The sequence below is a fragment of the Amphibalanus amphitrite genome, unplaced genomic scaffold (genome assembly GCF_019059575.1).
Source record: "Amphibalanus amphitrite isolate SeventyFive unplaced genomic scaffold, NRLGWU_Aamphi_draft 000393F_arrow, whole genome shotgun sequence".
In the NCBI taxonomy this organism is placed as follows: domain Eukaryota; kingdom Metazoa; phylum Arthropoda; class Thecostraca; order Balanomorpha; family Balanidae; genus Amphibalanus; species Amphibalanus amphitrite.
Window position 1 is genome coordinate 191458 of NW_024881887.1, and position 26189 is coordinate 217646.

Consider the following 26189-nt stretch of genomic DNA (forward strand, 5'->3'; position numbering starts at 1 on the left):
TGCAGGCTGGACATGATTGCAAACTTTTTTTAGGCTTGGTCAGTTAACTTGACCTGGTGACCTGACCTGACATGACCTGGGGTCAAAAATTTCACACATTGTCCAAAATTGATGTACCAAAAGCTACCCCAAGCGGCGCGGCGCTACGCGCCGCGGTTTTTTATTTACACGCAAAAAAACGCGACAGGGTGGTAACATATGCCCCCCCCACTGGGGCGAAGGTTAAGAAGAAATAAAACAATTCGGAAACATACATTTTTCCCAAATATCGCGTTCCATTTTTTCCTGTTGAGTTGTTAGGAAAGTGGTATATTTCAAGGTTGACGGCTAAAAAACGAAACAGGAGGAACAGAGCAGGAATCACCAAGACGTGTGCCGCGCCGATGCTGTAGCCTGTAGATAAGGGGTGAGCAACAGAACCAGCATGCCTAACGATTTTAATAAGTGAAGGACTTTTTTCTCTAAATGAAAGACTATTAGCTCAGGCAAGCCTTCTAATATAGCGGAGAGCGGGGCCAGTTGAACCACATTTTATATATTGACATGCACAGCGAGATCTAGTTGTCATATCAAAAAATGCACAATACCATGAAAAAATATGCTCTTTTGGCTTTATTTTAAGATATGTAAAATTATGTTTCAAACATATTTTGCTGCCAAACGCATGCTTCTAAAACAGCTCTACGCCCGTTTCAAATGACCCCGATGCGAGGGTCAATTGAACCAGCCCATGGGGTCAATTGCACCTATCCTTAACAATGGGATGTTTTCCTCTTTAAGGCCACTTTCTTAAGGAGATATTTTGTCCGGTTTACTTTTCCAAATGCTACATTCAATAGGTCGTTGGAAAGCTAAAAGTGCAAAGTTCCTAATGTGACCTAAAGTACATAGACTATGATAAAATGGGCGGATGAGGAAAATGAGAAATATCTCAGGCTATATATTTTAGGCCATATATCCATTTAGGCTATATCCATTTAGGCCATATATTTCGAATTTGATGTCGTCTGTGTCATTCGAGGTCATTTTGAGTCGAATTTAGCTTAGGTCAGGTCATTTTCAGGTCAAAAAAGGTCAAATTTTGAAGTTAAAATTTTTCAACAAAAAAGGTGTCTATTGGATGCAGTTTGAGCTCAGGAACACGATGGTGCTATTTATATTGATGTACGACGTCAAATACGTACTGAAAAATTGATTTGAAAAATTAATAATTGTGATTTTTTTGCAATAATGCGTATAACTTGGCCATTTTTGAAGATATTTAGCTAAAACTTGCTAGAGTTAGTCATAAGCATGCGTTCTGTCACATATATTCCGATTTTTTTCTCGAAAAGTCAAAAACTTTTTGAAAAAATATAAAAATATAAATTTTGAATATTATTATATAAAATTTTCGAAATTTTCAAAATTCTGAAAATCCGAGATAGCAGTTTGATAGCGCAGTCAATTCTGAGTCCTTTCATGCAAAGAAATTGGATCTAGCTTAAAAACTGAGCTCTTGGGAGCGATTGCCGTGGTTCAATGTTTTGCGTCGAAATCGGCCGAACATGACGTCACTCTGACGTCATTTCCGGCCGACCTATGGTAGCTACGAAGTTCAAATTTTGACACAAGGTGTCAAATCGATGCAGCCGAAGGTACTGAAAGTTCGGCGTCGATACGTCAAGTGGTTTGGAAGTTATTGCAGAAAAACGGGAGGGGGCTATGAATAGCCCCCCCCCCCCAGTGGGGCGCGGGTTAAGAAGACGTATCATGATGTGAGATGACTTCAGGGGCATACAAGGGGTCAAGAGTGGAATTTTGTGATTCGGTGTGCCATATTCACCTGTATCCCGATGCTTATGGGTGCCATCGCTCAAAAGAGGAGCATTTTGACCTGACTTTATGATGTGACCTGGGGTCAGCAATTTCAGACACGATACGAAATTGGTGTATCATAATTCATAAGCTATGCCAAGTTTTGCGTCGCTGTGCACCGCAGTTTCCGTTACAGACACACACAAACATTGGCAAGTGTGGCCAAACACAGTCCCCCCCCCCCCCACCCCACCCGGGAGAAAATCAATGATATATTAGGTCGTTCAATAAGTAACAGTCAATTGGTCATAACTTTTTTTATTTTTTAACCCAGCACCTTCAAAATTAGACATGTTTATCGTTCAACATTTCTCTTGACGATCTATATGTCAAACCGGTCACCACGAGCCTGAACACACTTGTTCCATCGCTCACACTAACGCCGAAATCCCGTCCGGAAAAACGAGCTTTCGGTCTTCTTCGCCCACTGTCTCACGGCGCCCTCCACCTCAGCATCGGTCTGCAAGTGGTGGCCACGAAGCTCATCCTTCAAGGGACCAAACAGATGAAAATCTGATGGGGCGAGGTCCGGACTGTAGGGCGGCTGGGACATGATTGTCCATTGTCCAATATCCCAGTCTCGCAATCTCCTGGCACGTAGCGTGGGCCGTGTGGTCGGGCATTGTCGTGTTGTATGATGATTCTGGTTAGCTGGTTGACAATATTCACGATTGTTCCAGCCGAGTGGCCCACTCGCTCAGCCAAATCACGCAACCGTATTCGGCGGCTGCTACTGATCGGCTTGTTCACTAGCTCCACCCTATCACAGGAGTTGATGTGCTCAGTGGGCGAACTGGCTTATCGTCAATGCTTATTTCGCCATTTTTAAAGCGCAAAATTCACTGTCTGACATTTGATATCACCATAGCCTCTTCCTGGTATGCAGCAAGAAATTATTCATGAATTTTGGTTGGAGAAGTCTCGCCAAGTTTCACAAGAAACTCGATAACCGCACGTTGTCTCAGTAAAGTGCTCATTATAGCTGTCCCTTTTTTGGCCAGTTTGAAAATGCCGAATGAATAATAGTTCATTGCGGCAAGACGGTAAATACCAGTATAACGCCTTTTGGGGCGACTAACGGAGCGAGCGAGAGGGTGGGCCTTGCACGTGCGAAATTTCGAGGGGGTACCTCCAACTGACTTGTGCACGGCACCCTACTAACCGGTCTCTAGCGATGTGCCAAATTTGAGCACAATCGGCCCAGCCGTTCTCGAGATCTGGAAGCGGCACCCTGCACGTGCGCACGTGCAAAATGGGTCCCAACTGACTTGTGCACAGCACCCTACTAATTGGTCCCTAACTGTGTACCGAATTTGAGAGCCATCGGTCCAGCCGTTCTCGAGATCTGGAAACGACCCCTGCACGTGCGCACGTGCAGCAGCACCCCAAGTCTGGCACATGGATATGCATTGCCTAGTGGGTGCCTACCTACATGCCAACTTTCAGCGCAATCGGCCAAGTAGTTACCGAGATATTGCAACAATTACAAAACTGACACCTCTTCGTTTTGCACGTGCCACGTGCATAAGGGGTCACCCACATGCATCGGGAATAGTCCAATACTTGGTAGAAGGAATGAAGCTACCCTACAAAAATTACCGCATGTAAATCGGTCCAGTGGTTGCTGAGATATAAGCCTCGCAAAAGCGTCCGCACGGCCGGCCGGCCGGCCGGCCGCTCATACTCAGAAATTTCCGTTAATCTAAGGAAAGACTACGCTCGCTTCGCTCGCTCCGTAATAAACGAAAAACGAAAATATACGCTTTGTAGATAATTTTTTGGCGATTCACGTGCACTTTTTTCATAACGCTAGCGTTACAAATCTTTGAGAGACACAGACCATTTACTGTTACTTTTTGAACGACCTAATAAATTGCTATAACCATAGATAACATAAACTACCATAGATAACACCAGTAAAACGCCTTTTGGGCGAAGAACGAGCGAGCGAGATAGTGAGCCCTGCACGTGCGGAAGGGCGAGAGGGTACTTCCAACGGACTTGTGCAAAGCACCCTTCTAACCGGTCGCTAGCGGTGTGCCAAATTTGAACGCAATCGGCCCAGCCGTTCCTGAGATCTGGAAGCGGCATTCTGCACGTGCGCACGTGCAAACGGGGTCCAAAATGGCTTTTGCACGGCACCCTACTAACCGGTCCCCAACCGTGTACCAAATTTGAGCGCAATCGGCCCAGCCGTTCTCGAGATCTGGAAACGCCCCCTGCACGTGCGCACGTGCAGTAGCACCCTAACCGCAACACATGGGAATGCATTGCCTGGTGGGTGCCTACCTGTATGTCAAGTTTCAGCGAAATCGCCCCAGTAATGAACGAGTTACTGAAATGGGAACAAATTTGGCACCTCTTCTTTTTGTATTTTGCACGTGCAGTGGGGGTCACTCACATAGATCAAGAGTATCCCACCTTTGGTAGAAGGTGTTGCCGATTCATTTATGTATGTACCATGTATTATCGCTGTTTGAATTTCTTTTTTAAAAGGCGCTTAATTATTTTATGCTTTATTCTGTCTCTTTGGAAGTCTTAATTTAACTGTGTCTCGCGAAAGACCACGAGACTTTTTAAGTTGACCTTATTCTTCTCTCGACCGTGACATTTTGGAGAGCAGAGGAAAAAATATTTCATTGTGTTAACTTTGGCTTTGTTTGTGAATCGAAAATAGACATTGCTTCTGTAATGAAAATACCTCTCCATGTTGCAGTACGCAACAATTCATGAAATATTTTTCTTAAGTGCTTAACGAGTGCTGTTGCTGTTTATTTTAACGTAATACTTGCTTCAAAAGTACTGTTTGATTATTACATGATGTAATGTTTGCTCCGAAATAATTTTAAGGTAGCTACTCTTAAGATTCAGCGTTTGCCTGGCAATTTCAAGCCTTTTCACTATTTATAATAAACGATGAGTTATAACGTAAGTGAAAGGCCTACGCCAGCACCTCGGCGAAGTTTGCAGCCGCACAATCGGCCCACTCCCATGCCCCGTCACAATCGAAGCTGGCTAACGGTTTCTGAAGCCGCAGAAAGCGTGGAGAGTGTGAATGCTGCAATCACTCGAGAGGAGCAGATCTTCGAAGAAGAACGCCTGGAACAAGCAGTCAGGGAAGCTGAACTGGAACTCGAACGAGTCAAGGAAAGGCATCGGTTGCAGCTGTCCAGGATCAGAAACGGCGACACATCGTCTACAATATCCGACCGTGAATACGAAACCGATTGTGATATGTCTCGACCGACGAAAGCCGAGCCGCGTGTCGTCTCTCCGATTTTGCAACAGCAACGAAGCTCGACCCCGACGCGTCTTTACATACAAGAAGCGGTGAAACTCGACTTCACCATATTCGATGGGAAGTATGAAGAATTCCCATTTTTTGAGGCTCAAGTTGATGAAGCGGTGCGCCTACGCTACTCGGAGACACAGATTCTCCAACACCTGAAAGAGAGGTTGCGGGGAGTCGCATTCGAAGCCGTGCATGGTGCGCTTCTCACCGGAGGGAGCTTTGGAGATGTATGGACCATATTAAAGGAACGATTTGGTGATCCTCAGATCATTATGAACCGAACAGTGAAGAAACTGATGGAAACACCGCCGCTAAAAGAAGGTGACATTGACGCACTGGAACGGTTCTCGACCGACATATCAAACGCGGTGGCCATCATCAGACACGTAGGCCAGTCCAGCGAGCTGAACAGTCTGCAAGTGATGCAGGTGCTGACGAGCAAGCTACCCCGAGACAGCCGACATGAGTGGGGAAGTTACGGCAGAAGCAAGGTGGAAGGAGGCACACTGACCTGCGATTTATTTGCTGCCTTCCTGAAAGCGCATATCAAGGATAGGAGATTCTGCAGTGGCGCTGGTTACCGGCAGCTCGCCAGGGACGGTTCAGACCCAAAACGAAAGGGAAATGAACCGAAGATGTCCCGTCCTCGTCAGACGACCTGTGCAACAGAACAGCTGAAGTGCTTCTTCTGTGAACAGCCACACTACATTCAACGTTGTGATAAATTCAAGACGCTGAGTGTGGACGAGCGTCATCAGTGGATCAAGGAACGACGTCAGTGCCTGCGGTGCCTCTCCACAGGTCATTCGACCTCCACGTGTCACAGAAGACGACCTTGTGGCCTGGGCGGGTGCAGAGAGCTCCATCATAGAATGCTGCACGGCGCGGCCGCGAAGACGTCTTCTGAAGTGATCGGCGCTACTCAGGATGCCACGCCCTCCTGCATGCTGATGAAGACATGTGTCATTAATGTGGTGACGCCGAACGGAAAACGCCGTTGCCGAGCTTTCCTGGACGAAGGAAGTTCTGTTACTCTGATGGACAGGTCACTGGCTGACGAGCTAAAGCTGTCAGGGCCAAAGAGCTCCATGGACATCAAAACAGTCACTGGGGTCCAGACAGTGGAAACAGTGACGGTCAGCATGCGAATCGAAAACCCTGAGAACGGCAGGAAGTTCCGACTGGCAAACGTGACATGTGTGCGCGATTTACGTCTGTCACCTCCAGCCATCAACAATAAGCGCCTCAGGATGCTGTATCCAGAGCTCGAACAGCTGAACCTGCCGGAGCTGGACGGGGCTCCAAGGATTCTGATTGGCCTTGACCAGGCGGAACTGATAGCCACACGAGAAGTGCGCAAAACGAAGAAGAATGGGCCGCTTCTACAACGAACCCTCCTGGGTTGGACTGTAACAGGGAGAGTGGTCATACGAGAAGACAAGGCAGAGCAATTGCCTGAAGTGAACTTCCTTCATACAGACGATCCGTGGAGCACAGAAAAGTTCGGCTGTAAATATCAGTTCGAGACTCCATTCAGCCCAGAAGACAGGAAAGCGGAGAAGATCCTAAACAGCGAGGTTTACCACGACGGCACGCGCTGGGTGGCTCCGCTGCTGAGGCGCGATCGTGCCGCGCCATTTCCGCCCAGTCGGCAAATGGCTACGATGAGGGCCAAGGCCTTCGAAAAACGAATGGAAAAATCTGAACTCCGTGGAGAGAAGCCAAGCATCGGTGAAATGACGAAAGCTCGGATGGCGAAGATGATCTCTGATGGTCATTTTCGTAAGCTGACCGCTGATGAAGCCTCACAGGAGCCAGAGAATGTGTGGTACCTGCCTTTGATGGCTGTGACTAACCCAAACAAGCCGAACAAGGTGCGTCTTGTGTTAGATGCGGCCGCCAAAAGCCACGGGATGAGCCTCAACGACTCACTGATGGAGGGCCCGCTGAATATGAACTCACTGGCCGGTGTCCTGATCCGCTGGCGCGAGAAGCGCGTGGCTCTGACGTCAGATGTAGTGGCCATGTTCAGCCAGATCCTCATGAACGAACAAGATCGACCCAGCCTTAGATTCCTCTGGCGAGACGACAGCCGGGACGGAGACTTTGACGTCTATGAGTCTCCTGTGCTGATATTTGGCGCGGCGTGCTCACCGAGTATCGCGAGCTACTGTTTTCGGCGCACAGCGACTGATTTTGGCGACGACGATCCGCTGGTGACCAGAGCGATAAATGAAGACAGCTACGTGGACGATCTGATGACCGGAGCGGCGACTGAAGCCGAAGCAGTGGAACTAATCGGCCAGCTGACGGAAACTCTTCGACGCGGGGGCTTCGAACTGGGCCCATGGACGTCCAATTCCCCTGCAGTGCTCAGCCAGCTGATGCCCGAACAACGCTGTGAAGATGACTTCAACGTGGGGAATGCGGACGATCATCGAGCTCTGGGCGTCGTATGGAAGCCCAGCTCTGACATGCTGACCTACCGGACGCATGTTCCTCCAGAAACGGCAACGAAGCGGACAGTCATGTCCACCGTTATGTCGGTATTTGACCCCCTAGGATACCTAACAGGATGGCTGCTTCGTGGAAAGCTCCTGCTTCAGCAGATCTGGAAACGTGACCTCTCGTGGGATGATAAAATTCCGAAAGATCTGGAACAAGAATGGCGGAAGTGGACTGATGAGCTGGAACGGATCAATGTACTGCGGCTGCCGAGGCACCAGTTCAACAATACGTGCGCCTCTGAAGTAGAGCTGCACGTGTTCTGCGACGCCAGCGAGAAGGGCTTTGCCTCTGTACTGTACTACAGATGGAGAACCGAAGACGGAGGCATCGAGGTCAGCATTGTCGTGGCCAAATCGAGAGTGGCGCCGACAAAAAGACTCACTATTCCCAGACTGGAGCTGCAGGCGGCCGTGCTGGGGGCGAGAATGGCCGCCGACCTGATGAAAGAAGCACGCATCAAGATCAAATCGGCAACGTTCTGGACGGACTCTAAGAACGTTCTGGCGTGGATAAAGTCGTCAGTGAGACGCTTCCACGTTTTCGTTGCCAACCGAGTGGCGGAAATTCATGACGTCACGAGGCCGGAGGACTGGCGATACGTGCCAACCAATCTGAACGTGGCAGACGCGGCGTCCCGGGGCCAAACTATAGCAGATCTGCTGCCTGGCGGTACGTGGGCCGGCGGCCCCGAGTTCCTTCATCAGGAGGAGGATCGGTGGCCGGCTACTGACGTCAGTAAAGATGAAGTGCTGACAAATGACCCCGAGACCAAGGTTGTGCTGACGACCGCCGCCCTGCCTCCCCTCGATCCCTCTGCCGTGCAGCCCGACCTGATCCGCTGTTCACGATGGTCGGTGGCAGTGCGCACAATGGCAAGGGTGCGAAGGTGGCTGCTCCAACACAGGGAGGGCACGCAAGGTGAATTTACGCCCAATGAGCTGGATGAAGCCGAAAAGCAATTGATCAAGGCGGTACAGCATGAGCAATTTCAATCCGAGCTGCGGGATTTGAATGCGGGTCGACCTGTGAACGAGAAGAGTAAGATCGCAAGCCTTTCACCCGTACTGATTGACGGCATCATCTGCCTGGACAGTCGCTGCAAACGATCGCCGGAGCTGAGCCCGACTGCCCGACAGCCGCCCATACTGCTGCGCGGTCATCGCTACGTAGAGCTGTACATCAAGCACCTCCATGAACAAATGGGACATCGCGCACACGAAGCTGTTCTGGCGGAGCTCCGGCAGCACTACTGGGTACCGCAGGCGCGCCGAGCCATTCGCACGGTGGCCGGCGGGTGCCGGACCTGCAAAGTCCAGAAAGCCCAGCCCCACTCAGCCTGCATGGCGCCTCTCCCAAAGTCGCGGGTCACAATGCTGCGAGGCGCCTTCTACAGCACCGGAATGGATTACTTCGGGCCCATACTGTCGAAGAGAGGTCGTGCGATAGTCAAGCTCTGGGGGGTAATCTTCCGATGTCTGGCCACCAAGGCCATTCACCTGGAACTGACCGACAGCCTGGATACGCACGCGGCGCTAATGGCGATATCCAGGTTCCAAGCCCGGCGTGGAAATGTTCGCGAACTCTGGTCGGACAATGGGGGAAATCTGCGTGCCGCGGAGAAGGAGCTGAGAGCTGTCCTGGAAAGGCTGGATCATGATGAAATCAGAAGAAAACTGGGAGTCGAAAGAATAGAATGGAAGTTCTCCCCGCCAGCAGACCCTGAGGCCGGCGGCGTCTGGGAAAGGAGCGTCAGAACGGTGAAGGAAACTCTGCGAGCCATTCTGAAGGAACACAAGCCACGCTACGAAGTACTGCTCACGCCGTTCTGTGAAGTTGAGAAGGTCTTAAACTCGACGCCACTATTCCATGTCCCAGTGGATCCTGATGACGACGACCCACTGACTCCTTTCCACTTCTTGATTGGGAGAGCAACTCCGAGTTACCCGACAGGGAGTCACCTGGAGCACGTGGACCTGAGGAAGCGGTGGGAGCACGCGCAGTGGCTCGCTGATGCCTTCTGGCAGCGGTGGGTCAGAGAGTACCTGCCGACACTCGCGAGGAGGCCCAAGTGGAGACAACATCGCGCGAATGTGGAAGTGGACGACACAGTGATCGTCGCAGACAACCGACATCCACGAGGACTGTGGCCGAAGGGCGTCGTTGTAAAGGTGCACAGCGGTGCTGATGGCATCGTGCGCTCGGCAGAGATCCGCACGAAACATGGGATTCTCCATCGTCCCGTGCGGAAACTTGTGGTGCTCAGCGTTCTGCCGCGATAGGGCTATACGTATGGTTGATGGCCGTTGGTTATGTGCAAGCATACACATGCTGGTCGCGCGCGCGTTTATGAATCGTGTCGAATGTCCGAAACCGTGAGTGATTTCGGAGAGGCCGGGATGTTGCCGATTCATTTATGTATGTACCATGTATTATCGCTGTTTGAATTTCTTTTTTAAAAGGCGCTTAATTATTTTATGCTTTATTCTGTCTCTTTGGAAGTCTTAATTTAACTGTGTCTCGCGAAAGACCTCGAGACTTTTTAAGTTGACCTTATTCTTCTCTCGACCGTGACATTTTGGAGAGCAGAGGAAAAAATATTTCATTGTGTTAACTTTGGCTTTGTTTGTGAATCGAAAATAGACATTGCTTCTGTAATGAAAATACCTCTCCATGTTGCAGTACGCAACAGAAGGGATGCAGCTACCCTATAAAAATTACCGCAAGACAATCGCTCAAGCCGCTGCTGAGATATGGGCCTCTCAAAATCATTACTTTTGCAAAACTGCTTGAACACCCTTGACGTTTCACGTGGCACGTGCCACGACGGTCACTGAGATGTATCAAAAGTAGTCAATTACGGGGTAGAAGGGATGGGGCTACCCAGCAAAAAAGACCGCAGGCCAATCGGTCCAGCGGTTGCTGAGATATAAGCCTCTCAAAAGCGTTACAGGCCGGGCCGGGCCGGGCCGGGCCGCTCATACTGAGATTTTCCCGTTATATTGAAAAGACTTCGCTTCGCTCGCTGCGCTCGCTCGCTCGTAATAACCATAGATAATAGATATAGATAATAGATAGAACCATAGATAATAACCATAGATAACATGGTAGTTCATGTTATATATGCTATAACTAATCTCACTGAGCTAAATGCGATCGTGACTACTAACAAGCATCATACTCGAGTCGACACAGAAAGACCAGCGATTCGCAGCAGGCACCCTGGCCTAGCCACAGATACCTATGTGAGCGATAAGGCAACCAGCGCGGCGCGTCCCTGACCCGGTCAAACGCGTCTGTAGCGAGTGTGAGGCCAGAGAGATATACTGTGCCGCTGAGCCTGGGTGTGAGGCGGCACAGTCTACCGTTGAGGCCAGAGGGATATGCTGTGCCGCTGAACCTGGGTGTGAGACGGTGCAGTCTACCGCTCCAGTCAAACGCTGGGCCGTCGGGGTGCGAACATCACTTAGTAGGCGAGTGTACATACCAATTTTTAGATCGATACCTTTTTGGCCAAGTTATAGCGAAAAAAAAATCAAAATTGATGACGTCAAATTTTTGAACTCAATTTTTGGCAATTCTAGAGCACGTAGCGCAAAACAAAGACCACCATTGAACTCCCCGTGACGAGCTGCATCGAATCGATACCCATCTTACGCAAAAATATCAACTTTGAAATTTGACCTAATTTGACCTGACCTTGATCTGACCTTGACCTGAGCTTCACCAGAACATAATCTTAACTGACCCCAAAGGCTGTCTGACCCACATAATCGCATTTGGCACAAAAATGGACCATAAAACACGCATCACATGATATTTTCATATTGTGACCCTCGGTGACCTGACCTCTGTGACCTGACCTGGTATCAGTGACCTCAAATAGCAAATTATGTGTTTGACGAAGGATAACCCATCGATGATTTTCAGTGAAATGCATTTTACTCGATTTTACAACGCATTTCTTGACGTGCCTGTAAACGGTGAAAATTCGACATTTGACCTGACTTGTGACGTTATCGGTTTGACCTAGGTCAATGAAATTGGGTCACAAGGTATTTCCCTGTTGGGAGCTATCCAACGCCGTTTGCTGCTTGTCGCTATGCTGCGTGGTTCTCGAGATCTGGGGGGGGGGCAAATTGCCCCCCCCCCCCCTCAACAGGGCGCGTTGCTCGGCAGACCCCAACGGGGCGTGGGTTAAATGGGAACAGTACACGGCAGACGAATCAATTTTTGACACTGAACCTGTCGTCCGTGAATGCTTTAGCATAAGTTAAAGTTAAAAACAGCGCGAATGGCAAAGTCAAACAAACAACCTCTTTCACATATAGATACAACATGTAATCGGTGGTGCGCCAGATGCGCCGTTATTGTCAGCTGCAGAAGGTAACATGTGACGTTACAGCATCAAGAGCGTCTTTTTTCAAGAACTTTAAAAAGCATATTTACTATCTGTCTATCCCCGTTTCTCTCAGCATATTCATTTTATGAGGAAATTGTATACACCATAAATTCTGCGAAAATAGTTTGATCATTTCTATACATTCTTAAAAAATCGAGTTCCCAACCCCATGAAAGGGACCCTCCCACCGTCGCTCGGTTAAGAAAGAGCGAAAATGATTATCTACCAAATTTGATTGAAAAATATTCACCGTTTTTAAGATATTAGACTTTTCTTTTGTTTACTTTTTTGGATCTCCGCTGCTCCTAGCGACTTTATTTGAAAGTGCGGCACTTGTTGCGCGTAAAGCAGCATATACCACCGCGTGCTACCAAACGCTTTAGTAAAAGATTTAAAATCGTTAGATCTGCGCTGACGTCACACATTCAGAGGGGTCATTCTAATGCATTAGCCCCTCTGAATCCAAGTGCTGCAACTTTGAAATAGGATATTTCCGATTTGAGGCATTTCCCGATCTTGTGAGTGCTCAAACCGGTAAGTGCAAGCCAGGGTCCAGGGACCCCATTTTGGCTATCTCAACTCAAAACTAATGTTAAGGTGGGATGGTCACTTAAACAGGCGGCGCAGCCCAGTGCCTCTTAAAATGAATTACAGTGGCGAATGCACTATTGCAAAGAATAAATGGATTGAGCAGATGCCCAACCACCCTGTAGGTATTATCAAATTAACATTACGCTTTACATTTTCATTAGGCAATCATGAAAGCAAACGACTTGCGAGCCTTCCGCCTTACATATCTCTGTAGAATACCCCTGAGTCGGCTAAACTACACTGCATCTCTTCAAAGCCTAAGCATTTTACAATTTACCACTCAGCTATGCTCAAGCACGGGCTTATAATTCACTGCTCAACTCCTTTTTCCCTATCATCTTTTTTGCACCGTCAATCCCCATCTGCGCTATCCACTGTCCAACGAATAATCCGGCCGTCTCCAGTTCTCCGGCAGGGGCTTCCAAACTCAAGCAAACTCGCCGAAGTTTCGCGATTCGATGCGCAGGATCTGTACAATTGAGTTTGAGAGCCTCTGGATTGGCTCGGCGCGCCTGCGCTGCGCCGTTGGTCCGGCCAGGTGGGTGACGGCACGTGGTCGCCTGAGGCGGTGGGGGGGGGGGGTAAAATATTTTTGTCATTTAATGCTCAGTGCAATCGCTGCGACTTTTTACAAGACCTCCTCCTCGTCGTTTTTTTCTTGCTTTCAACGACTGGTCCCCGAGTGATGACTATCCTCACGCAAGATAAGATGAATGGAGTTAGCAATTAAGCCCAAAAACCTATCGAAAATGTTACAAAACACTTCTTTTGAAGGAGATGAATTGAATGGTTTTGGAGCCTCACGAAACATATTTCATGTGTCAGCTCCGCTGGGAAGGGGGAATTGGAAGGGACTGTCGGCAGTGGCTCCGCTGGGAAGGGGAATTGGAAGGGACTGTCGGCAGTGGCTCCGCTGGGAAGGGGGGGTTGGAAGGGTCTGTCGGCAGTGGCTCCGCTGGGAAGGGGAATTGGTAGGGACTGTCGGCAGTGGCTCCGCTGGGAAGGGGGATTGGAAGGGACTGTCGGCAGTGGCTCCGCTGGGAAGGGGAATTGGAAGGGACTGTCGGCAGTGGCTCCGCTGGGAAGGGGGAATTGGAAGGGACTGTCTGCAAAGGCTCCACTGGGAAGGGGGATTGGAAGGGACTGTCGGCAGTGGCTCCGCTTGGAAGGGGGATTGGAAGGGTCTGTCGGCAGTGGCTCCGCTGGGAAGGGGGATTGGAAGAGACTGTCGGCAGTGGCTCCGCTGGGAAGGGGGATTGGAAGGGACTGTCGGCAGTGGCTCCGCTGGGAAGGGCGATTGGAAGGGACTGTCGGCAGTGGCTCCGCTGGAAAGGGGAATTGGAAGGGACTATCTGCAAAGGCTCCGCTGGGAAGGGGGATTGGAAGGGACTGCCGGCAGTGGCTCCGCTGGGAAGGGGAATTGGAAGGGGCTGTCGGCAGTGGCTCCGCTGGGAAGGGGGAATTGGAAGGGACACTCGGCAGTGGCTCCGCTGGGAAGGGGAATTGGAAGGGTCTGTCGGCAGTGGCTCCGCTGGGAAGGGGGAATTGGAAGGGACTGTTGGCAGTGGCTCCGCTGGGAAGGGGGATTGGAAGGGACTGTCGGCAGTGGCTCCGCTGGGAGGGACTCCGCCAGCGGCTCGCCTGGCGCCGGCTGACGGTTACAACGCCTTGCAGCGACGCGGCCAGGGGCGGTCAGCCCGACTCGGCTTTTGACCTAGATGGCTTCTGTTGCAGCCATGCTGCAGCCGCCGCCGCTGGTCGCCTCTGGCTCCAAGGCCAAACGCTCGGTGGTCTGGGAGTACTTTACCATGGACGCCGACACCATGATCTGTAAACTCTGCGGCAAACGGCTGCGCGGCAGCGACGGACTCGTGCCCTTCAACTCTAGCAACTTCTGGAAACACCTGCGCCGCATGCACGACATCGTGTGAGCTCGGCGGGCGGCAGTACTGCTGAGCCGGAGGCAGTCCGGGCTGCGCAGCCCGGCGGCTGTACACTGTACAGTCAGGGTGCTCTCGCACTGAGGCTGCACCCAAGGCCCAATCGCCGGCTCTGTACATACGTCTTCCCGCCGCGGCGCCGGCTCCTATGACCACCGAGCTAGCCGCTCTACCCAGCTGGGACGACGGCTTCTTTGCGTTGCGCGGCACCAGGGCACAGCTCACTGAATCCGCGGCTCGATCGCTGCCATGGCCTGTCTGACATCCCTTCGCGTGGTTTTTACGCTCGGCTCATTAAATGGTGTGCATTCGGCTTTCTGTACGTATTTACTGGTAGTAACTAGCAAAAGGGCTTGTAAATAGGCGTTTGTGTAAATCGTTTCTTCCGTTTTCGGTGAGTCCTGTCACTCAAAGTCATCGTCATAAGTTTTTTTTAGCATGATAACATGTTGCCTGACGAGCAGGGTTCTCTGCTAACGCTATAAATAAACGATTTTGAGTTATGCTGATGTTTCTACGAAGTACCATGCTCGAAGGTCCAACATCGACTACGTTGAAATATAAATAAGGTTTAATGGTCAAATGGAAACGCTGACAACTTTTGAACATTCCACAGTTATAGGTATACCGGGTGCCCCCCCCCCCAAAAAAAAACGTTCCGAACTTTGGAGGCCTATATCTCAAATTTGAGTGCAAATAACAAGCCAAAATTTTCATCAAGTTTGCGCCACTTCTTTGCGCATTTGTATGCCAAATTGTAACATTGTACCATCATTTTAAAGCCAGCAATCTTATGTTGAATTAAGTAAGACGTTTTTGCTTTCTTTGCGATGTTGAACGGTAGTGATGATTGGCTTAGACGTACCAGGCTAGAAAAAAAAAAATGGAACACGTGAATGGAACCAGCACGTGTGTTGTTATTTTAAATATTTTTTGTCCCACTTATGTGCCAAATGTTCAAATACTGAGCCAAAAGAGTGTTTATGGATGCCATTCATTTCTGATTTCAACACTAGGTCCTGTTCCGAGCAGGAGGGGCATGGTCAATGGGTTACTGCTGATCGCCCTCCCTTCAAGAATATCAAACAGTAAATCGGCCGAATAAGGAAAAAAAACTAGAGGGAATGTTTCACCCTGAGGCCTGAACCATCAATGAGACTAGTTGCCAGGAACAGTCATGACTGCAGGCCGTGGTGCCGAGATGGAGGTGGCCCGTCCACTCAGCCCCCGTTCACGAGCTCCAGAATCCCTTTAAAGGTGACGTCACCACGGCGGTAGAATCTCCCTTCACCCATACAATACAATACAATAGGCATGCATGCAAATTTCATCATCTTTCGAGCGAGCTGGAGAAAAAAAAAACAAGGATTATGTGTCATCAAAAGTTGTACCAATGTAACAATTAGTTCGCCTCATTACGATAAATGGGGCTGAAACTACAGGGTGTCCCAAAATTAATATCACACCCTCCCACAACCTTTAATCTGCCTTCTGCGGCGCAATATCAATATAATTTCGCCGGTACTGGCTCCCAGACCATCTTGGCTACATTATAGTCACGTGACCTTCGAATTTTTGTGACCCTGACCGGTCAAGGGGTGTACGGAGGTCATTTCCGGGCCAAGTGTATTACACGAATCGGCCCACCAACTAGCGACATCTCTAGTGCGACGTCATAGCCATCCGACGCGACAATACATGCATTGAGGCTAGATTTGAGTTGAGACTTGTTTGCAATTGTATATGGCTAATGGGCATTTGATGTGTTGTCGTAGCCGAGTGGTTAGAGTCTCGGTGGGGTGAGCGAAAGATCGGTGGATCGATTCCTGCTTTATCGGTTCTTTTCTCTTAAAAAGAAGTCGGTCGCAGAGACGCATTTTTGGCCCCTACGTTCGCACTTCGCACGCCAATATCATACGCCTAATAAATCTATGACAAGTATTCATCTGATTAAGGAATAAGTTGCAAAAGAACTGCAGTTGCAGTCTATACCTGTACTACCAATTTTGTTACGGCACTGTCGATATTCGTCAAAGTCGGAAGAGCTATTATGAAACACACTCAAATGACAACGGATTCCTGTATCATTTCATCGATCAGATAAGACATTTATAGAGATAAATTGATGACAGCCCGCCGTGAGCATGCAACTTAACAATCAGTCCCAAGCTATCTTCATAAACGTCTAATATAAATCTTTTTGACTTTAACTAGATTCCAAGTAAGGGGATTGAGGTATCCCCCTGGTGGCTGAAATGTAAAAGTTATAGTTAGGGCATAGCTCCTATAGATGACGCTCTTTGATGGCTGGAAATTGATAATCTCGTCCCGTGATTACGCTAACAGCTATGTCGAACTTTTTTGTGCATGGTGATTCTTACACGAAAAACTATCTAATAGCCTGCTAACCAGCGTGCGATTTTTACTTTTCATCTTAGTTTTCGCTACTTTTAGGTACTTAACCTTGCCAAGTGCCCATCTACTTTAAAAAGGTCAGCGCCGCCCCTGTCATATCCAGCAGGAGCTGCGTGCTGTCACCCATTGGCAGTGAGAAATATTGATCAATGGCCATCGCCCAGCACCATTTGTCTTTCCATTGGCTACGTTCGCATAGTATGCACTATGCATTAGTGATGTCAATCACAGAAAATCAGAACACCGATACCAAACCAAATACATACAAACAAAGACCATTGGAAGATACCGAAACCGAACCAATCGGTTGGACTCCAAATATTTCTCTTATGCAACATATTCATTAGAAGAATGCCTACCTCTGATTTCTTAGGTGCACGCCGTTGCAAATGTATCCAAAAAACGCACAATGACAGATGACACGAAAAATGAAGTTGCCGAGTGGATTCGAACCATCTACCTCCGTACCACCAGTCCTATACTCTAACCACTTCGCCACGGCGACACCACATGCAGAGCAGCTTAAATGTCCTTAAATTAAAACCTAGCTTCAATAGACGCCAACAAGGGCGAGGACTGAACGTATGACGCCACGCTGACGTCACTCAAGAGGCACGCTATTGGTCGGCCGATTCGTGTAATACACTTGGCGAATACGCTTCCGGGGCAGTACTCAACGCGTGCGGACCAGGTGTCCAGGATGGCAAAACTGCAGAGCAAATCGTCCTGCAGCGGGGCAGTCGGCATTGTTGCCGGCAGCATGACCCACGGCCAGGTCGCCGAGGCACTGGGCATGAGTTGCCGCACGATTTGGCGCTGGTTGTCACGCGACAGAAGGGGATAGACGCCTGAGAACAAGCTAGGTCGCGGCAGGAACACTGCCGCCAGCCGGCTATAGCGCAGATCGTCATCGCGAAGTGCGGAGCTACAGGGTGGGGCAGAAAGATTTACCTGTTTGTTTTCGGTCAATAACTCAAAAAGTTATAAACGGATTTTGATAAAATTTTGCATGCAGCTTCCCAACTGACTCATGTATCAACAATATCATCGTTTTTGCATTTTGTAATATTTGTTGGCGAGCTATGGCGAAGATGACTAAGAGAGCCCAAATTGCGGCGCTGAAGTAGGTTGGCCATAGCTCCTGAAGCGTTGCCAAACAGTTCGGTGTTGCCGTAAAAACTGTTAACAATGTAATTAAATGACTTAAAAAGGCAGCCTTAGTGTCGACGAAGTCCATGCCAGGCAGAACAAGGGATATCTGCTTCAAAAAGCTGGTTAATATCGTGCACAAGGTGTTTCAAGTTCTAGGCGAAGCATGCGCAAACTGCCAAGGGAACTCGGTGTTTCGCCAAGAACCGCCATGAGAATCATAAACGACGGCTTGGGCTTCATGTCATAGGTACAGGGTGCAACATCGGCACCTTATTTCGGCGGGATCCAGGGAAAAGCGGCTACACAGGACCCAAAAGACATTGGAGGAGATGAGGAGCGCCAGTAACAAGGCATTCTTCTGGTCCAATGACAACATTTTCATGCTTGAGCCCCAGAGACACTACCAAAGCGTCAGAATTTTGGCAGATGGTCCATCCAGCATTGATCCTGCTATTCGCACCATTTTTCGTCGCCAGCAGCTTGCTGGTGTCTTGGGTTGGGCTGCCGTCGCATCCGACGGCTCAAAAGGAACCTTGGTCTTCATCAAGGAGGCTGTAAAAGCTAATTTACACGTTTAAGTCCATCTGCTGGAGAAACATGTTTTACCTTGGGTCACCCAGTCGTTCCGAGACGGATACGTCTTCGTCCAGGACGGTGCGCCGCCGCAAACGGCCAACATCGCTCAACCGTGGTGGGAGACCCACATGCCTGGGTTATGGGACAAAGACATTCGGCCATCATCAAGTCCAGACCTGAACCCGATGGACTTCGCAATCTGGACCATCTTGGAGAGGAGGGTGTGTGCAGCGGCACACAGCATAATCGCCGCCCTGAAGCTGGCCCTCGAGACGGCACCGTCGAATCTTGGCGGGGACACCGTGCGGCGCTCGTGCCCCTCCGCAGATGAACGTTTCGAGGCAGTGGTGAAGGACAAAGGTGACCCTATGGAGTCATAATGCCGTCGCTGAGATGTGTACATGTTACTGCATATATGTGCCAGAAATCAATTTCATATCTTTGTTCGGGGCCGAAATATTGAAGAAAATCAAGAGGTAAATCTTTCTGCCCCACCCTGTAAAGACGGGCTTTCCACAAGGAAACTGGCAAGGAGGCTGATTGCCAACAGTCATCCAGTCTCCAAGTCGACAATCCATCGGTACCGGAGGTTGTTTCTAAAGCTGAAGCCCAACAAGCCATGTCTCCAGCCGAAAAGTTCTGATAAACATGTCCACGGCCATCTTTCAACGGGTCGGCGCCCCGGGTCATCGAGCTAGAACGACGCAGGATCGATGTCGATCGTACTTCCCGGCATTCTGGGAGAAGGACAAATTGCCGGGGAATAGCCCGACCCGTCGCCGATAGAAAATCTCTGGGTGATCGTCCGTTAAGAGGTGAACAAAATGGCACGGGAACATCCAACCAGCAACGTGACCAGCAACGTTCGATCTGCCTGGTCCAAGATCAGTCCACAGAAACTGGAAATGTTGGTGTCTGATGTCCTGGACCGTATGCTTGCCCGCATCAGGGAGAAGGTGGGATACATATTGTGATGTGTCCATCTGTGTTGTGTGTGCCGGCGCATGCTGTGCAGTGTGCACGTCTCCTGCATGCTAATGCATGACCCCCTTGCTTTGCAGTGGATGTTGTGACAGCCGGGCCGAAATATACTTAAGATCTGAACACGACGGGTGTTACATTGGTGGCAGCCTTCCGCCCGGCTTGGGACCCAAGTTTCCGAAGGGATTGTTGCATGGGTGTTGGTGCAAACCTCAGTGCAGCTGTCAACTAACGATATTAGAATGACTGACTCAAAGCAGGAGGTGGCCCACCTGGGTGCACAAGCTGTTGGACATGCTCGACTGGAGAAGTTTGATGGCATTGATGATGTCCATCGGTTCCTGGATCACTTCGATGTGGCTGCACGTGCTAATGGTTGGACTTTGGCTGTACAGGGCCTGCAGCTACCAACAGCCCTCACTGGTGCAGCGTTCGATTTTTATCGTAACCTCCCAGTTGAAGAGCGAGACACTGTTTCAAAACTGAAGTTGGCTCTGGAGAAGGAGTATGGGACATGCGTTCTGGAATCGGACTATGCACAAATGTTTGCATCGAGACGGAGGCAAGTGGGTGAGTCATTGCTGGATTTTGGTGAAGCATTGAAGAGTTTGGGTCGCAAGGCCTATCCTAGTTTCTCATCTGAACAGCTTGAGAAGCTGTGTCAGACACATTTCATCAATGGTGGTCTGGCTGAAGCTCTGAGAGTACAGTTGTTGGTGGGAGCTGGGGAGCATGAATCGTACAGAGAATTGATCGCCCGGGCAAGGAGGTTGGAGCGGGTTTTGGCTCCATCGCTGGTGAGGGCTGTGGCGTCGGACACCCCTCAAGTTGCATGCTCAGAGAAGACCCAGCTTCAGAAACTGACTGAGGCGGTGTCAGTTCTGGAACAGAAAGTGGACAGTCTTCAGAGGGGCGTCGATCAGAGGGGCGCGACCAAACCGCAGAATCCTTGCCCTATCTGTGGTGAGAAAGGACACTGGAGTCGTCAGTGCCCTAAGAAGAGCAGTGGGAAGAAGGAGCAGGTTGTCTTCTTTAAGTGTCAACAGCCGGACCACTTTGCAAGAGGCTGTGCGAATTTCTAGTGCGCGCGACTGGTGCGGAGCTGCCTGTCGCGCTGCCCTTGGCTGCTCCTGATATGCCCCACATTTTCATCGCTGTGGGGAGGACGGCGATGTCGCGGCTCGGCTGCCGCCGCCGGCCTAGTCGTCGCCTGTTGCCGCTGCGTCGGCGTCGTCGTCTGGGGTGCGGCCCTCTGGCGCTGCTGTCGCTGCGTCGCCTCCTGTCGTCGCTGCGTCGCTGCCGCCGGCGGGAGTGCCGTCGGTCCGGCCGTCTTCTGTGGGACTGTGTGCGCCGCCGTTTCGGCCGCCAGTTGTGGACTCTGTGTTGGCGCCACCGATTTGGGGACCGTCCGCCGTCGGTGGACCGCATCTGTGGCCCTTTGTGTCGCCTGCTGCCTCGCTGCCGCCTGCGGGGGTGCTGCCGGTCTGGTCATCGCCTGCGGGGCTGGGTGCGCCGCTGCCGGCTCGGCCGCCGCCTTTCGGGGGTGACCCGGTGGAGATGGCGTGGCCGCCGGTGGGGGCGCCGCATGCCGGTGCTGCGTCGCCGCCTCCGGCCGTCGCCGTTCCGTGGCTCCCGACTGGGATGCCGCCGCTGCCGTCTTGGGAGTCGCCTGAGGGTGCTGGTGCGCGGCCGCCGGTGGGGGCGCCGCTGGGGGCCTCTGCGTCGGTGCCGTCGTCTGGGGCGCGTCCCGTTGGCGCTGCCTCGCCGCCGATCTGGTCGTCGTCGGCGGAGCTGGGTGCGCCCGCGCCCGCTGGGGGGCCAGCCATCGTAGGTGTTTTGCGGCCTCCGGGCGTCACGATTCCGCCTCCCGATGTCGCGTTTCCGCCGCCGCCGGCTGGGCCGCCGCCGATTGTGGATGCTGCTGCGCTGTCGCCGGCGGGGGCCCCGCCTTCGGGGGGTGCGCCGGTCGGGGTACCGTCTGTTGCCGATGTTGCGTTGCCGTGGGTGGCGGCGCCGTCTGCGAGTGCTGCGCTGCCTGTGGCGGACTGCGCGGCGAGTTTGTCTGCAGTTCCGGGCGCATCTCCCGCTAGGGGCGCGGGGATGTTGCGTGCGCTGCCGTTCGCGCTCGCGGCTGCGCGTGCGGGACGCGTTGCTGATGGTCGGAGTGCTCAGGTGTCTTCAGCTTCGAGGATGGGAGGTCGTGATGGCGCTGAGGTGTTCGTGTCGGGCGCGGTGGACGATCGCAGGGTGGAGTGGCTTTTGGACACGGGTGCTCAATGTAGTGTTGTTTCATCGGAGGTGATATCAGGTTTAGATGTTAAGAAGATACCTCCAGTGAGACAGCCAGTCACGGTGGATGGGAGGGCCCTGGATCTCATGTGTGTAATTATTTGTGATGTCACTGTAGGCGAGCAAACATTGCGTGGCCAGCCGCTGTACGTGGTGCGTAACCTGGCTCCGAGCTGTATTTTGGGAACGGATGTTTTGAAGAGGTTGGGTACTTCTGTTTCGATAGACTTCTCAACCAGCACTGTCAGCGTGCGTCGATGCAATGTTTCTGAGATGGCAGATTGTGTTCGTTTGTCAAAGGAAGTCTGCATCCCTCCTAAGCATCAGAGTGTGGTATTGTGTACGGTGCCACCGGGTGTTAGCGGTAATGTGGTCGTGGAATCCAGTGACCTATTGTCCGAGCACCATACTGTGATGTGCGCGAGAGCTATGACACAGGTTCCCCCTGACCGCTTGATTCCAGTGATGTTGCTAAATCCTACGTCTCGAGAGGTGCGCCTGCCGAGCCACGCGGTAGTGGCGCGCTTGGCGTTTGATTCGAGCGTGTGTGACACTGGCGTCGATGTGAGTGGTGCGTCTTGTGACTGGGTGGATCCGTTGATTCGTGACTCTGATTTGTCAGAAGACAGCCAACGGAGTGCGTTGCGCGACTTACTCATGCGCCACGAGCGTGCTTTCTCTTTGAATGGCGAGCTGGGACAGTGTGGTCTTGTAAAGCATGCCATCCCACTGGTGGAGGGCGCTGAGCCTGTGGCGCAGCCCCCGAGGAGGGTAAATGTCAATGACAGGCGTGACGTGGAGGACACCATCCAGAAGATGCAGCGGGATGGGGTCATCCGGTCGAGCTGTTCCCCATGGAGCTCCCCGATCGTACCGGTACGTAAAAAAGACGGGTCTTTGCGACTGTTTATAGACTACCGTCGTTTGAACGATGTTACCCATGGCGATTCCCACCCACTGCCTCGAGTAGAGGACTGCCTTGATGCTTTGTCTGGCTCGGTGTGGTTTAGCGTTCTCGATTTGCAGTCCGGATACTGGCAGCAGGACATAAATGAGCGAGATATGGAAAAGACTGCTTTTTCGACTCACACAGGCCTTTGGGAATTTCTGAGAATGCCGTTCGGTTTGAAGGGGGCCCCTGCCTCCTTCCAGCGTTTGATGATGGCCGTGCTTGCCGGGCTAACATGGAAAGAATGTTTGGTTTATCTCGATGATGTCATTGTGTTTGGAAAGTCATTTGATGAGGTGTTGCTGAATGTCGATCACGTTCTGGATGCTGTGACAGGTGCAAATCTGAAGCTCAATTTGAAAAAAGTGTAGCTTTTTTAGGCGGGAGGTTAGGTTTTTGGGGCATATAGTCAGCAGTCGTGGTGTGGCCCCGGACCCCGACAAGGTTTCCTGCGTGCGCGATTTTAGCAGACCTCAGAACGTGCATGATGTGCGAAGGTTCATTGGTCTTGCGAGCTACTTTCGGAAATTCATTCCCGAGTTTTCCACAGTGACGAAACCTTTGTTGAGACTCACAGAAGAACGAGCTAGAATTTCCTGGGATGACTCATGTGAAGCGTCTTTTAGTGACTTAAAACGGTTACTTACCACAGCGCCAGTGCTGGCGTTCCCTGATTTTGACGAGGAATTTGTGCTAACGACGGATGCTAGTGCCATTGGCTTAGGAGCCGTTCTGTCTCAAAGGATCGGTGGTGTAGAAAGGCCAGTGGCGTACGCTAGTCGATGCTTGACGAAGGTTGAGGCGCGGTACAGCGCGACAGAGCGGGAATGTGTGGGCGTTGCTTGGGCTGTCCGTCATTTTGCTGTTTCCCCTACAGGGCCGCCCGTTCATTCTCCAGACTGATCACTGTCCTCTGACCTTCCTCCGTGGCTGCAAAGATCCCCGAGGAAGACTCGCTCGGTGGATTCTCGAGCTCGAGCAGTTCCCTTACCGCATGGCGTACCGCCCTGGTCGTGCCATTCCTCACGCAGACGCCCTGTCCCGGTCGGTTGTTGAGCCGAGTGTACGACACATAGAGCTCAGACCGGACGAACTTCGAATGCTTGTAGCTCAACGTGGTGATCGGGACATTCTTCAGTTGTTTGCTTGTTGTACGATGTGCCCCTTCCAGCTAACCCTTCGGCGTCGCTGAGACGTCTCTTGAGTGTCCGTGATGCCCTGGAGGTGGACGCGTCTTCTGGGCTGCTGTACGCCAGCAGCGATGGCCGAAGGAAGCTCGTAATTCCTGCTGGGCTGGTCCAGGAGGTCTTGTCAGAGGCACACGATAGCGCCTGGTCTGGACACTTGGGTGTCGCGAAAACTCTTGAAAGGGTGAAAGAACGATTCTTGTGGCCAGGTTTGGCAAGTGACGTTACGGCATATGTCAAGTCTTGTGACCTCTGTGCCCAGAGAAAGAGTCCAACTCGTCCTTACCGGGCCTCCTTCGGAAGGATGCCGGTCCCCTCCCGTCCATGGGAGTGGGTGTCCACCGATACCACCGGGCCCTTTCCGGAGTCGGACAGAGGCAACAAGTATATACTGGTCGTCACTTGTGGATTTTCGAAGTGGGTTGAGGCGTTCCCTCTTCCCAATCAGGAGGCTGGCACTGTTGCTGAGGTTCTTGTTCAGGAGTTGTTTTGCAGATACGGTTGCCCTCAAGTGATCCATTCCGATCAGGGTAGAAATTTTGAGAGTCGTCTTTTCCGGGAAGTTTGTGCTCACCTGGGTATTGAGAAGTCCCGAACCAGCGGCTACCATCCACAATCGAATGGACAGGTGGAAAGGTTTAACAGAACTGTGTGTGCCATGCTAGCGATGTTTGTGGCTGACAACCAGCGTAACTGGGACCTCTTTCTGGCGAAGGTGGTTTTCGCTTACAATACGAGTAAGCACCAAACCAATAGGGTTGCTCCGTTTGAGTTGTTCCATGGACGGTCGCCCAGACTCCCGCTGGACGTGGCCTGTGGGGCGGAACATTGCCCAGCTGATGGGGTTTGTTCGGCGTCCGAGCTAGCTGAGATTCGAGAAAAGGTGGTCGACGCAATCAAACGTGCTGCCGCTCTTCGAGCGGAGAGGAACGAGTCTGTGTCGAACCAGACGCAGTACATCGCGGGAGACTTTGTCTGGCTGCATCGCGCAGTAAGGAAAAAGGGACTGTCTCCCAAGCTCCAGAGGCCGTGGACAGGTCCGTACCAGATCGTGGAGGTGTTGTCACCGCAAACCTACCGAATTAGGTTGGCGGTCGCTGGTAAGCGGACGTCGCTGGTGGTCCACCACGACAGGATGAAACCGTGTGTCGTCCGAGAGGATGAGGCCTACAATGATGAGAGTGAGAGCATCGTCGATCAGCCCGTCGATCGTCGTCCGCCCCCGGGGAGCCCTGTGGGGGACGGGAGTTCTCCCGGTGGCCATGACGACGTCCATGATGACGTAGAGCCAGAGTATGTGGTCTTACCAGTGGATTCCGCTTCGGAGTCTCTGGACATCCGTGGTTCGGGTGCTTCCTCTGAGACTGTTCCACGTGATGTTAAACTCGATGATGATGATGGCGGTGGTCCGATACCTGATGGACCCCGTATTCGCCTCAGCCGGAGAGTGTTGACGCGACAGAGTCGATCCCAGGCATTGAAGGTGAGTCTGGGGATAGGCTGGCTCCTTCTGAGCAAGGGGAATCAGCTGGAGGCCCAAGTGAATCTGCTGTGCCCCACGAGGAGAGACGAGATTCGCGGGCTGTCCCTGAGAGCCACTCGATTTTGTTGCCAGTTACAGAGCCTAATAGTGGGGTACGCAGGAGTGGTAGGTCACGACGTCCTCCAGATATGTTCGGAGACTGGATTCATTAATCGTTAACCGTTGCGATGTTTTGCGTGTGTGCTTACGACGCGGTACGGATGCTATCGGGCGGGGAGAAATGTGATGTGTCCATCTGTGTTGTGTGTGCCGGCGCATGCTGTGCAGTGTGCACGTCTCCTGCATGCTAATGCATGGCCCCCTTGCTTTGCAGTGGATGTTGTGACAGCCGGGCCGAAATATACTTAAGATCTGAACACGACGGGTGTTACAATATGTAAGAAAGGCGCACCTATCATGTTTGTTGTTTTCATGAAATTGACGCTGGAAGGGTGTGACATTATTTTTGGGACACCCTGTAAATAAATAGGACTATATCGAGCCAAAATCAGCAATTCAAATGACCCCTTC

At 51.4% G+C, this 26189-nt stretch overlaps 1 protein-coding gene across 2 annotated transcripts in view; it reads left to right on the forward strand.

Annotated features, from left to right (window-relative positions):
• The window catches only part of LOC122390364 (broad-complex core protein isoforms 1/2/3/4/5-like), a 145507-nt gene that overhangs the window by 95414 nt on the left and 23904 nt on the right, over window positions 1-26189 (forward strand). The window contains exon 6 of one of the 2 annotated variants that reach the window (XM_043383256.1): window positions 14382-15090. The exons of the other annotated variant lie outside the window; for it this stretch is intronic. Within the exon in view, the coding sequence (XP_043239191.1) occupies window positions 14382-14578 (197 nt within the window). The 3' untranslated portion in view covers window positions 14579-15090. Of the gene's footprint in view, window positions 1-14381; window positions 15091-26189 lie in introns of those variants that run through there. 2 annotated transcript variants of the gene reach the window in all.